Source organism: Doryrhamphus excisus, linkage group LG13, assembly GCF_037039965.1.
Source record: "Doryrhamphus excisus strain RoL-2023G ecotype Guam linkage group LG13, RoL_Dexc_Guam_v1.1, whole genome shotgun sequence".
Taxonomy (NCBI): Eukaryota; Metazoa; Chordata; class Actinopteri; order Syngnathiformes; family Syngnathidae; genus Doryrhamphus; species Doryrhamphus excisus.
In genome coordinates, this window is record NC_136369.1 from 15,048,549 (window position 1) to 15,061,057 (window position 12,509).

General features: G+C 39.1%; 2 protein-coding genes across 3 annotated transcripts; one reads left to right on the plus strand and one right to left on the minus strand.

Moving 5' to 3' along the window:
* Window positions 1-213: 213 nt before the first annotated feature.
* Window positions 214-11,647, minus strand: gnpnat1 (glucosamine-phosphate N-acetyltransferase 1). 2 transcript variants are annotated; one of them, XM_078795551.1, is made up of 6 exons: window positions 11,446-11,647; window positions 9,888-10,056; window positions 8,949-9,011; window positions 8,748-8,875; window positions 8,596-8,657; window positions 214-495 (listed from the first exon to the last, which is right to left on the minus strand). In XM_078795551.1, the coding sequence occupies exons 2-6, from the start codon at window positions 10,039-10,041 to the stop codon at window positions 399-401; spliced, it is 504 nt and encodes a 167-aa protein (XP_078651677.1). In that variant the 5' UTR covers window positions 10,042-10,056; window positions 11,446-11,647; the 3' UTR covers window positions 214-398. The 2 variants fall into 2 exon arrangements, with proteins under 2 accessions (XP_078651677.1, XP_057945627.2); XM_058089644.2 differs by lacking the exon at window positions 214-495 and adding an exon at window positions 6,615-7,364 and having other exon boundaries at window positions 11,446-11,642.
* Window positions 2,987-6,543, plus strand: styx (serine/threonine/tyrosine interacting protein). The gene is made up of 11 exons (XM_058089642.2): window positions 2,987-3,210; window positions 3,538-3,570; window positions 3,923-3,976; window positions 4,056-4,153; window positions 4,233-4,293; window positions 4,390-4,426; window positions 4,510-4,549; window positions 4,644-4,694; window positions 5,010-5,082; window positions 5,801-5,891; window positions 5,976-6,543. Exons 1-11 carry the CDS (start codon window positions 3,151-3,153, stop codon window positions 6,047-6,049), a joined length of 672 nt encoding a protein of 223 aa, XP_057945625.2. The 5' UTR covers window positions 2,987-3,150; the 3' UTR covers window positions 6,050-6,543.
* Window positions 11,648-12,509: the final 862 nt, after the last annotated feature.

Consider the following 12,509-nt stretch of genomic DNA (forward strand, 5'->3'; position numbering starts at 1 on the left):
TTTTTTGCAAGTTAAGAAAAGATCAGAACCACTATTATATCAGTTATTGAATTTACAAGGAACGTATAAGCTTCATAAAGAAAAAAAAACAATGGGGGATACATAATTATACCGAAACATTGTATAAAAAGAAAAAGGGATAAATATGACATGGATAAAGTATTAATTTGACTAGAAAATACAAATAAATATACATAGAGTATAAGACGACCTTTAATATTGGATGAATCCTTTTTTGGGTTAAAAAAAAATCTAGACTTTTCTTAGACATTTTTCAATATCAGTGAAATAACTGGCGGTTTAGTTTTTTTTGTTAGATGTCGCACGGCGGTCGAGTGGTTACAATGTTGGCCACACAGTCAGGAGATCGGGAAGACCTGTGTTCGACTCTCCGTTGTCTATATGTGCCCTGCGATTGGCTGATGACCAGTCCAGGGTGTACCTTGCCTCTCGCCCGAAGTCAGCTGGGATAGGCTCCAGCATACCCCGGCAACCCTAAAGAGGATAAGCAGCATAGAAAATAGATGGATGGATTATTGTAAGATGTAAATTGCCATTGAGAGTCTTTTTTCCAGTGTTCCACGGTTGCATCTTTTCAGGTCATGGGCGTGTGCGTGTTTGTTTGTGTGCACATGTGAGTGACGGTACAAAAAGCTTCAACTTGCTTGTCGGTCGGTGCCACCTGCTGGTTTGCATGTACAACGACTATTCGACTTATATACGGGTCAATATGATACTTTCTTACTTATGAAACTTTACACAATGTATTATGGGCTGATGAGGGTATCGGAGGATTGCTTTTATCGTCAGCATGACACTGTACTGTAAATGGCGTGCTGTGTTTTGCAAACTCTTCTCTATATAGGTGTTACATAAAGAAAGTATTGAACACAAATGTTCAAGTAATTATATAGCAAGGGGCTAACGACCGTATCAAAGAGTCTCCGGACAAGGCCATCATTTCTAAAATCCTAATTACCGGTGTAAAAAGACACAAACGAGGAGGGTGTCCTTCATGTTTAATTGCAAGGATGTAATAATGGAGTGATGATGATATGTGGGCCTTAATTGTGTGTTTACCGCTCTGTTTATTGGAGGGCGTTTGTCCCCTGGCTGGTTGTGATGAGGCACGCCATCAATCCTGCCTCATTAAGGACCAACGAAAACCTCGTCTTGAATAGCCTGGTTGAGTCACAGACCGCTCGGTTAAGATATTAATCAGAAGGAATGAACGCTGGAGTCTTATACAATTTGCCTCTAATGTGCCCTTTCACTTGCACACTAATGCAATGTGATGTATGTCCATTTACGCTGGCATCGAGCATCGCTTACATAAATAGATAGACAGATAGACATCTTGACTTGTGGTGGGGAATGCTGCAACTTCTGACTGCAAAGTGTCTGTGTGTGTGTGTGTTTGATCCCCCCCCCCCCCCACCTGCAGCCCGAAACATAAGCAGGCGTGGAGAAATGACTCAAACGCCTCACACTGAGCGGCTATGTTCAAACCCAACAACTTTTCTTCAGGCGATATGACCAGTGCCCCGCTGATTTAATCATGACACACGGAGCTTTTCTTCCTTCACTCACACACACCCGTGACCTGAAGAGATGTAGCTCTCCAGCCAGCTTAAAAAAAAATACATATAAATGTTTTGACTAGGGTGTTTTGTGTAAAACACATCACTGTTTATTTGAAAATGGCGTATGTGTTCATCAATTGTTGCTGTAATTAAATTTTTAGAGGGAATTCTTAGGTTTTTCTTTTATTTTGACAGAGCTGTGTGGTGTTTAAGTGCAGTGTCTTATTTTGCATGTGTGTAGTGTTGACACGACAAGCCAAAAATTGCAAAATGTGGGTTAGCAATTAGCAAAAGATGTATTGTAGGACTGTTTTGTGTAATATTGCAAATTCATTGTCTTAATTTATTAGACCTTTTTTACCTTCCCGGTAAAATTTGGGCTTTTTTCCTTGGAAAATAACTTTTTTGGAATGGCTTTTTCTTGTATAATGTTGACTTATTCTAGGAATTGTTCAACATTAAATATAACACTATTATATTTAGTCATATTTTGACTCTGTTCTCATACTATTATTGGGGGTTTTTTTTGGTGTTTTTCACAATTTCAGGATAGGAAATACTTTTAAAACCAGCGAACCTAACTGCAAAGATGCTGATGTGGGATTCAAAGGTGGTCTCTTGCTCCTATCTAGTGTGCTTTGCAGGCTACTGCAGCTCTACATGATGACATGATTGATGCTTAGTCTAAAATCAGCATTTGAGGCCTTTCAGAGGCAATTTGCTCATTGTCGTGATGGGTTAAGTTAACGGACATTGTCATCGAAGTTGAATGAGATGATCCGATAAAGTGACAAGTAAATGATATCAATGTGTACCCTTTATGTCCGGGTCTCAGTTGCACTGAAACACCTTAGTAATCTACAATGTTATTGTCAGAACTTCTCTATAAGAAATATTGAACAAATAGAATGAATTGAGTGAAAATGTCATCAATCATTTGACATTTGAGTTATTTGTTTGTGGTTTATTTCCAAAATACGTACAAGTCATACACTGGATAGATATGCTTCATGTTACAATTCACAATTCCACATGTCTTAAAAGGAGTAGGAAGAAACAGAGCTTATTCTACACTGGTCAATAATGTTGCATTGATTATGCAGTACCTTACATTACATTACCTTAACTTGCACTGCAGTCAGCCAGTGTAAAGGTGACTATAAGGGTGTTATTTCATGTCTAAAGGGCTCAATTAATGGTAAAAACACGTATTTATAAATGTTTTATATTTTTTATATGCTCTAACCATAAGAATATTAAATTATTAATGTTCAGGTTCATTAAAGTCGGGTCTGGAACATATAAAAAATGATGCTGGGGCTATTTTTGTGCACTTCCTACTTTTACCACTAGGTATCGCCATTGTTCTGCTTTCCTTTCTGTCCCCCCAAAAAGCCCGAGTTGCCATAGCCTGCGTGGTCACGTGACACTTGTGTCACAGGAGGACAGCATGGCGGACATGCATATAGAAGCTGGTAACAAATTACTACATAGATTGAGGAGCTAACCCAGTCAGTCGAGCGATTATAGCCGAGTTCATTGCGTCAACGAGGGGACCCTGAGCGGAATGGACGAAGAGATTAAACTTGAGTTCCCGTCTCTGCCTGCCACTAAGGAGGATATTCTGGTGGGTTCTTGAACGCCTCAGCTCCACTGTGCCTAGTGGCTAACCTCAGCAACCCCCCCGCTAAGTTACTGTTACAACTGTGTAACAATCTCTAAATGTGTCATATTTTTTAAGGAAAACATTTTATTTGTGGCACATATTGTTTAGGTCAAAGTGACTTCACAGTCAAATTAATAGTGTTTGTAGGCGGAGCTCACACTGCTAGATAGCCTTAACTTAGCATTAGCTAGCTAGCTTTAGCCACGTCATGAAGTAGATCGTTCTGTTATTGATGCTTGGTCTTGATAATTAAGATCAGTTTTACCAATGCAAATCTCTATTTTACAGGACTGGGCTTATCCAATGAGAAGGGAAATGCAGGTATGTTAAATAGCAGCTGTTAGTAATGCTCTTTAGAGGCGTTCATTGTTTTCTAGCTAGTAAAGAATGACGTTTACGTTTTCTTACATTAAATAGTAGTCAACTGCCAAATAGTAATTGCTATTTACTCACCATTTACACAATGTTATGACTTCCAGGACGATATGCAATCATTTTATAGTGAGTGTAGTATTGTGGTTGTAAATGCAGGTGATAAAGAACACATACTAGTAGTTATTTATGTTATTTTGACTATAAGGGAAGACCTTTATACAGCACAGGTGTACCTAATGAAGTGTCCAGTGACCTTATACGTATAAATGTATGTGACAATATGTGTGTGTTTTCATAGGAAATATTACCAGGACTATTTCTAGGTCCTTACTCTGCTGCAATGAAAAGCAAGGTATTTATTATTATGTACAAGATGACACTAATTTGTGTGTGTGATAAGCTAAATACACATTTGTGTTGTTTTGTCACAGCTGCAGATTCTGGAGAGACAAGGCATAACGCACATTGTGTGTGTCCGACAAGACATCGAAGCCAATTTTATCAAACCTAATTTCCCTCATACATTTAGGTAACATTATTTATAAACGCAAACAAAGATTGTGCATGTTTCATCACTGCTCAACTGTCTGAATTTTGTCATTTTGCAGATACCTTGTGTTAGATATTGCAGACAATCCAGTGGAAAATATCATAAGATTTTTCCCCACAGTGAGTTCCAAAGTTGTTTATTTCCTGTCTTTCCATTAAATGAATGCAGCAGCATGTGTCTCGTATTAACGTATACTTCTGTGTCTCATCTAATAGACTAAAGAATTCATTGATGGCTGTTTAGCCACAGGAGGTAAGGTCACAACGTCCTATCACAGCACTAAAAGTGTACTTTAGGTTTGTTTAAATCCTACAACAAATTTTGTTGTCTTTTAGGGAAAGTGCTGGTCCATGGTAATGCAGGGATCTCAAGAAGGTACATTGATTCTTCTTTGTTTTTATTATAGTAAGTATAATTGGTAAAATGACTAAAGCTGTGACTGCAAAATGTGATTTTTTTCCATTTTCAGTGCCGCCTTAGTGATTGCATACCTAATGGAAACATTTGGAATGAAATACAGGTGTGTGTGTCCCCACTCACCCACCCACCCATCCAATCCATCCAGCCATTATTTAAAGCTTATTTTTATGCAAGGCTATTGAAATGCAGCCCTTACTTAAACCCACCCCAGTTTATTAACTCATCTTGCTAATAGCACATGTTTTTTCCATTGGCTATCATAAGATTGTACAGGTGTACCTAATGTGGCTGGTGAATTGAGCCAATCAGTTTTAGAACTAAGAGAAATGTCCTCGAAGTTTGACAGAAGAAAGTAGCACATTGGTGAAATTGTAGTTGTCCCTGTTTATGTTGTGTACCTCTGTCTTCACCCAAGGGATGCATTCAGCCACATCCAGGAGAGGAGGTTCTGCATTAACCCCAATGTGGGATTTGTGCATCAGCTTCAGGTGAGCTGGAAACCTTTTTATAAGTGAGCTTCTAATTGAATGAATTGGCAAGAGAGTTAGCATCTGTGTTGAAACCCTTGCAGACATATTGTATTATGCAGCCAGGGCACAATATGTGGAGGCTACGTTTGTCCCTGTACTGTGCATTCATTTCCAGGTTTAAAACCAAAACGTACTAACCATTGCTTGCACATTTCCATTGACTTTGGTCTGAGAGATAAGGAAAAAAATTATATGGAACATTTTTCAGAAAAATGTCCCATTTGGGTCTCAAATTATATGTCAAGAAAGCAGTCTACCTTGTACAGTTGTCTTTTGTGGTTCCAACATTGTCCCTCATTCTATTGTTTTTTTAAAAATTAATATTATTCATCTTAAAATATTGAAAGACGGGTTATATGTTGCGCCAGGAATGTTAAATTGATGAGAAGTTTTATTATATTATCTTCACACTGCATTGCATAGCGGGGGAATAAAAGTTCTCCTCACATTCCATGTGGAAGTGGTTTCTTATGTTGAGAAAGCAATGGACCCTGTATGTTGACAATAATACCAGGATTTTAATTATTTGACAAATGTGTTGGCGACATAAGCAGGACTTGAGCAGATTCCACTGTATTTCTTGCCATTTTTGGCAGAAGTACTTGAAGTACTGTTAATATACAAATTACCAACACGTTCCAAAAACCTTGAATGACGTGGGTCATCTGTTTTTTAGGAGTATGAAGCGATCTACCTCGCCAAACTGACCATTAAGATGATGTCACCCATGCAGCTGGGCCGCTCCTTCTTACAAGCAGGCATGCCGGGTCCGTACACAATTCCCCATTCATTGTAACCTGAATTTATTTGTCAAAATAGTGTTCATAAAAATGCACTTTTTTTTGGAACAGGAAGCCGTAAGCGCAGCCTGGAAGAAGACGAGGACTTTGGAGCAATGCAGGTCACAACAGCACACAATGGATGAGCCTTGCTTGCATTTAGCCATGTGGCGCATTGCACTCCTTTTTTGTTGACATTTTTAATAGGATTAAAAATGTAGATATTTGAATCTTTTTTCTAATGGGGAAAAGGGCGGGGTGGGAGACCACTCATGTCTGAGACATGGAGGTCTGACGGGGACAAACATATTTGATAACCTTTTTTGTTTCTTGAGCTGTATGCACTGATGGGAGACTTTTGCAAGTTTTATAGTATTTAAAGCATTTTGCATATGCAGCGGGACAGTATTGCAATAATGCACTTTCGATACTTGAATTCGTGTAGATGACCAGAGGGGGCCAGGCGGCAAAAGGGAAAGTGGCAGGAACGTTAGGATTTCAGAAAGGGGGGATAGTTAATGCCTTTATTTTGGTGTGTTAGGATGAACTAACTTCCGGCTTTATGTTGGATTGTATGGAATGTTGAATTAACAAGTTATTGTATAATAAAAAGTTGGACTGACTCCTGTTTGGGTTGTACATCCTTCATACAGTATTTAGTTTTGGATTAAGTTTTTCCTCCTCAAGTGACAAAGTGACTGTTAACCAGGACAGTGTGTACACAGCCTCTTTATTTGGCAATAAATTACATTAAATAGTCCATATAGAAAATGTTCATCACTTGCATACACCCTTGAAGTCTGTCATACAGCATATAAACATTTGTATTTCCTACATAAGTCGGATTTATAGCAATATCACAAATATGCAAGATTATTTGTCATTTTTTATTTGTTTTTAACTGAAAAATGAAGTTTGAAAGCCTCTTTGGTTACTCGCTTTTGATGGTCAATTATTTGTAATTAGTCTTCAAGAACATGAGCATGAACATTCAACGCAAACTGCAGATGCCTGACTAATTAAATTAATATTTTCAGTCACCACATGCCATCACCGTAACAAAATAAGACATTTACAGTAACCGATTATCCTTTTCTCCAGAGCTTTGCATTCATGAGGTAGCCATGGTTACCAAAATGGCTGCGTGGGGACTTCAACATGTGTTTTTAAGTTCACGTCTGCTCTGAAGTCAGGACGACGCTCATCAATCGATTTCAACGATGCACAAGCCAAACCACAAAGTGATTCCTTGGCTAGCGTAGAAGCAGTCCAGGTCGATCAAATCCAAGTGGGATTCAAACCACCCGAGGTCCTCATTTGGGGAAGCGACTCTGCATGTATGTCTCGTCTGAAGACATGTAGCCAAATTTTTGGTAAAAGGCCACGTTTTTGGGTGCACATTCCAGTGTGATTTTGTAGCAGTTGAGTTTTTTGCTGAGCAGAGTAAGTGTGGAGACTAACCTGAGAGGAAAGAAGGGAAGAGGAGGAATTGAGATGAATTGACATGAGCCCAACAAATGAAAATGAGGGTCGGGAGCGCTCGCTATCAAACTGAAAACCAGGACTGTCAAGTCTAGGTCCAGCTTAATTCTTGAGCAATTAGAGAGTGAGGTTCCATCCATTACACAAATGTTATCATTTCTGGTGTATAAGTTAGTGAAGAAGCTTGTTATGAGTTTTTGCATAGCTCACGATTGGCTCCTGTCAAAGAGCCATCTGGTCCTTACAGACTAGTGTGGGCATCTCCGGCTTATAGATTTTAAAATCGGTTTCCCCTTTAAATTTAGTGGGTGCTGCTTTAAACACCAATGCACCTTTTACACAGGAATTTTCAGGACTCTGAAATGCTGCGTTTGTGCCGGTAAAGTAGAACTTCACTCTTTTGGGGAAAAAACCTCTAACAGCATATCGTTTGATATAGTACATGCGGCGGCACGGCGGACGAGTGGTTAGCGCGCAGACCTCACAGCTAGGAGGACCTGGGTTCAATTCCACCCTCGGCCATCTCTTTGCATGTTCTCCCCGTGCAGGCGTGGGTTTTCTCCGGGTACTCCGGTTTCCTCCCACATTCCAAAAACATGCTAGGTTAATTGGCGACTATACCTGACTAATTTAATTCATATTTTCAGTCACCACATGCCATCACCGTAACAAAATAAGACATTTACAGTAACTGATTATCCTTTTCTCCAGAGCAGGTGTCCATAGGTATGAATGTGAGTGTGAATGGTTGTTTGTCTATATGTGCCCTGTGATTGGCTGGCCTCTCGCCCAAAGACAGCTGGGATAGGCTCTAGCACCCCCCGCGACCCTCATGAGGATAAGTGGTAGAAAATGAATGAATGAATGATATAGTACATGCTGTGATCATGCAAGAACAAGTACATTAGTGATAACATGTTCTTAGAAAGTAAAACCATAGACGTCAGCTTTATAGATACCAGGTATGCAGTGTGTGTTGTGGTACAAACGTCTACTATGGTGACACATGGTGGTGTCGGCCACAGCAAATGTAATTATAACCACCTAGCAAGGGGCGGGGTCTATTGGAGGTGTGGTGTTTATTTTCTAAAGTACACACACTGATTTACTATTAATGAATTTATTCATTCGAGCGGAGGTCACTATTTGAGGAAATAGAGTATATGACAGCAAAGCTACGACAACGGGGGGTTGAAAGAGTTCTACTCACAGTTTTCCAAGTTGTTTTCCTCTGCAAACATCACTGACCACCACCTCCTCCACTCGGCCTCTCTATAAAACAGCCCACATAGAAAAGAGTACTGAGTACTCAAGTTTTTGCCTTGACTTCTGACCAATATAGGCTCGGGTGTTGCAACCTACCTTGGCACAAGAATGAATGAATTTGTGCTCAGTGATTAAAGTCGCCGTGGCCACAATTTGCCCTAAATTGGTGTCCTCCACCACCACCACATAGTAGTCACCCGTTTTCTTCATGTGCTCAAACTTTTCTGCAAAGCCACCAAACAGAAGCTGGCATCAGTCGCTCGTCAGCATATTATTATTACTTCAGCGTTGACTTACTTATGAACTGCTCTGCCGTGACATCGCCCGTCTCGGTGAGCTGAGATAAAACCTTAAAGAACCCTGAAACATAAATACAGGAGACTCATCTTGGAGCATCTTCTGAGCAATGCGTCTTAATGATTGTTCCTTCAACCCAAATATTATTGATGACTTTATACCATCCTGATACTTTCTTGATCACCACCTGGTCAGTTTGGGTAAATAATCCTCCATGTTGGTGAGCATATGTTTATGCTCATTAATATATTTAGTGCATTTGACTGCTGATCTGCTGTCATAAAAATGCTGGCTTTTCCTCTCTATAGAAGGACGGCGGTGACAAGCACTCTGACCTAACACCTGCTAGCCTACTGACAACCATTAATATTTACTTAATATGTTATTCTTTTGCTGCATGGCGGACAAGTAGTTATCGCACAGGCTTCACAGCTAGGAGACCCGAGTTCAATTCCACCCTCAGCCATCCCTGTGTGGGTTTTCTCCAGGGACTCCGGGTTCCTCCCACATTCCAAAAACATGCTTGGTTAATTTTGCGACTCCAAATTGTCCATAGGTATGAATGTGAGTATGAATGGTTGTTTGTCTATATGTGCACTGTGATTGGCTGGCAACCAGTCCAGGGTGTACCCCGCCTCTTGCCCGAAGACAGCTGGGATAGGCTCCAGCACCCCCCGCGACTCTCGTAAGGATAAGCGGTAGAAAATGAATGAATGTTATTCTTTGTTTTGAAATTTTTCATCAGGCGCTGCCTCCAATGAATGCGCTTATAATAAAAAGACACCTCATCAACAAAGCTCCTGCTCATTAAATGTGCCTTTTATTTGCACTTAAATGACATGAAAAGGTCATTTCAAATATTTCCTGGAAATCAAATGTGCTATTTTATGTTGCTACTATTTTGTGTTAGATTTTGGAGACGTGAATGTGCCAACTCACCCCTGTTGAAGTCTGCGGTGCAGAGGGGCCTAAGCACCAAGCCTTCCCCCGGGTGGGAGGGGGAGATCAGGGGGCAGAAAGAGGCGCTGTTGTCACTCCAGTCTAACTCCTGAAGCAGAGAAGGCTCAAACAGTGGAGTCTCGTCCAGCAGCATTCCACAACCTCGGTCCTGGGAGACACACAAACATACTAAAAGTATACTGTACACTCATACAGTACATTTGTGTTTACTTTGTACAATGGCAGAGAAGGATTTAACATCAAGTTTCAAAATGTATGCCAGTTGGATTTCAGGTGTGTTTGTTTTATGTCATGCAGAACCTTGACTTGTCAAACACACATACTGTACTGTAGTTCATACACCTTTGCCACTTTTCTGATTTTTTTTATCATTTCCTTCAAACACTTTCTTTCACTAGAAGAATGAAAATAGTATAGTGGAACATCTAAAGTAAAATATGTAAATGAAATGCAAATCATTGTCGATGTGAGTAGAGATTTAATGAGGTATGCTAACGTTCCACTGTCCAAACTCCAGAGGGGTGTAAAAATGGGATCAAATCCCACAATGTTCCACTATTTTTATTTAACGGTTTAAGTAGTTGTTCTAGTTCTAGTATTCAGCAAGCACTTGTGTAATTCATGAGAGCATTTCAAGGAAGGAGGAACAAATTACTTGTAATGCAATGACGTTCATTTACAACCCAGTCTCCCAGACCGTGTACTGTGAGTCATGAAATCCTATTTGTCTTTACAGGATGTGGTCCAGGTCCCAGACCAGGATAAGGGCCCATCCCACAAGAACACATTCAACACAATCATTAACCTTTGGCTAGTTTCCATAGCAACAATACGCATTTGTCACACCTATTGTTCTGTTGTCACTGCCTCCAGGTGCCTATGTTACTAGCAAAGACACTCAATAGGCAATGAGTCATTAGAGACAACCTGATAAACCTACTGTAAATCATCCTGTGATAATTATGATAGCTACTGAATGTAATCTACAAGACATTCAATGAACAGTAAAGCGGTGTTATTCAATTAGCAAGCTTTGTAGGTCTTTAAAAACAGCCGAGAGATCCTTTCACAGCATCTTTGATTCGTGTTTTTGAAATGGGAGTCTAAAAACAGCAAAGCGCTCTTCGTATAAATGTTATTTTAGCTTTTCCACAGTGCGAATGTTTCAATTTTTACTATATTAGCCACATGGTTACGTAAAAAAAATAAGTTGCCACCAACTATCTTAAACAATAATAGCCGGGAGGGATAGGTTTTATTTTTATAACACCGCTGACTGTATCAATTAAAATTCCAATTGGGTGCAGCGGTTTATTGTCCAAAGTTCAATGTTTCTTTATATTAGATGAATAGAAATGATACCCGAGAAACCGTGTTTGCCTGCTAAAATAATATTTCTAAATTTCAGTGAGCCACAATTAGAAAACAATACTAAAAAACACAAATGTCGCAAGTCTATATGAAAACAGTTTTTAAAGTTTATTCCAAAATGTATTTACCAATGCGAACAGGCTAGCCGGCTAGCTAAAGTACTTACCGATTAAAAACACCACACAAGAAAAGACGACAGGCTGAAATAAAGTACTGTCACAGTCAAAGTCTTCTACAAGTTTCCCAGTAGGTCGAGCAACATGATCCACTTTCGAGATGAAGCATAGTTTTGAATGGCCTGAGCCACACCACTAATGGGTGTTCTTTACGTCTGTGCTGTGACGTGGCGCACTTCCTGGTAGTATTAGTGGGCGCTCCCGGATGACGTCATTGCATTAGTTTCAATGGCAGTTTGTGTTAGAATTACAGTCGACAAGGTTTCATGTTATCTCTGGCTTTTTTTGTTCATTAGAACATGCCTTACTGGGATTTTGATACACCAGTCATTATTTAATCCATACAGATGATTTTACGCAAGTACGCAAACAAATTTACTCTTCACTTGATAAATTACGAACTCACCCGATCATCATAATAAACTACATGTTGTAGTTAACTGTAGTATAGTGTGTATTGTAATTAAATAATGACCCGCTGACCCAAATATATGACATTTAACATTTTAATTTTTTTTTCATATAATTGAAATAACAATCTTAAAATTTGCACCACACCTTTTTTTTACAACTGATGTTGTAGTTAAATCTTTCTACTCACTCACGACTGGTGTGCGTGAGTGACGGGAAAAAACGCTCTGACTCGCTTGAAAATAAGTAATTTGGCACCACCTATTGGTGGACCTCCAATATACTGTAATACTTGACCTCAAATATAGTCTTTTTTCCACCCTGGGAAAAATGCCTTGTATTCAATTTGGATGAAATGTAAAAAATTTTTTTAAAACATTTATAAAACAATAACTTGGGCTTTATATTACATATTTCAAGGAACTCAAGGCCACATAATTTATACATTTAGTGAATGTATATGTGTGCATGTCTTTTATATATATTCACATAACTGTTCAATTTTATTGAAATTTTATTTATTTGGTTTATTTTTATATATGGTATATTCATCACAATGAATAGTCTTATATTCTGCTAAAAAGCTGTAACTGCTTTTTTATTGAAAATGTATACAAAAACTAGATGTACATAGATTATCCAT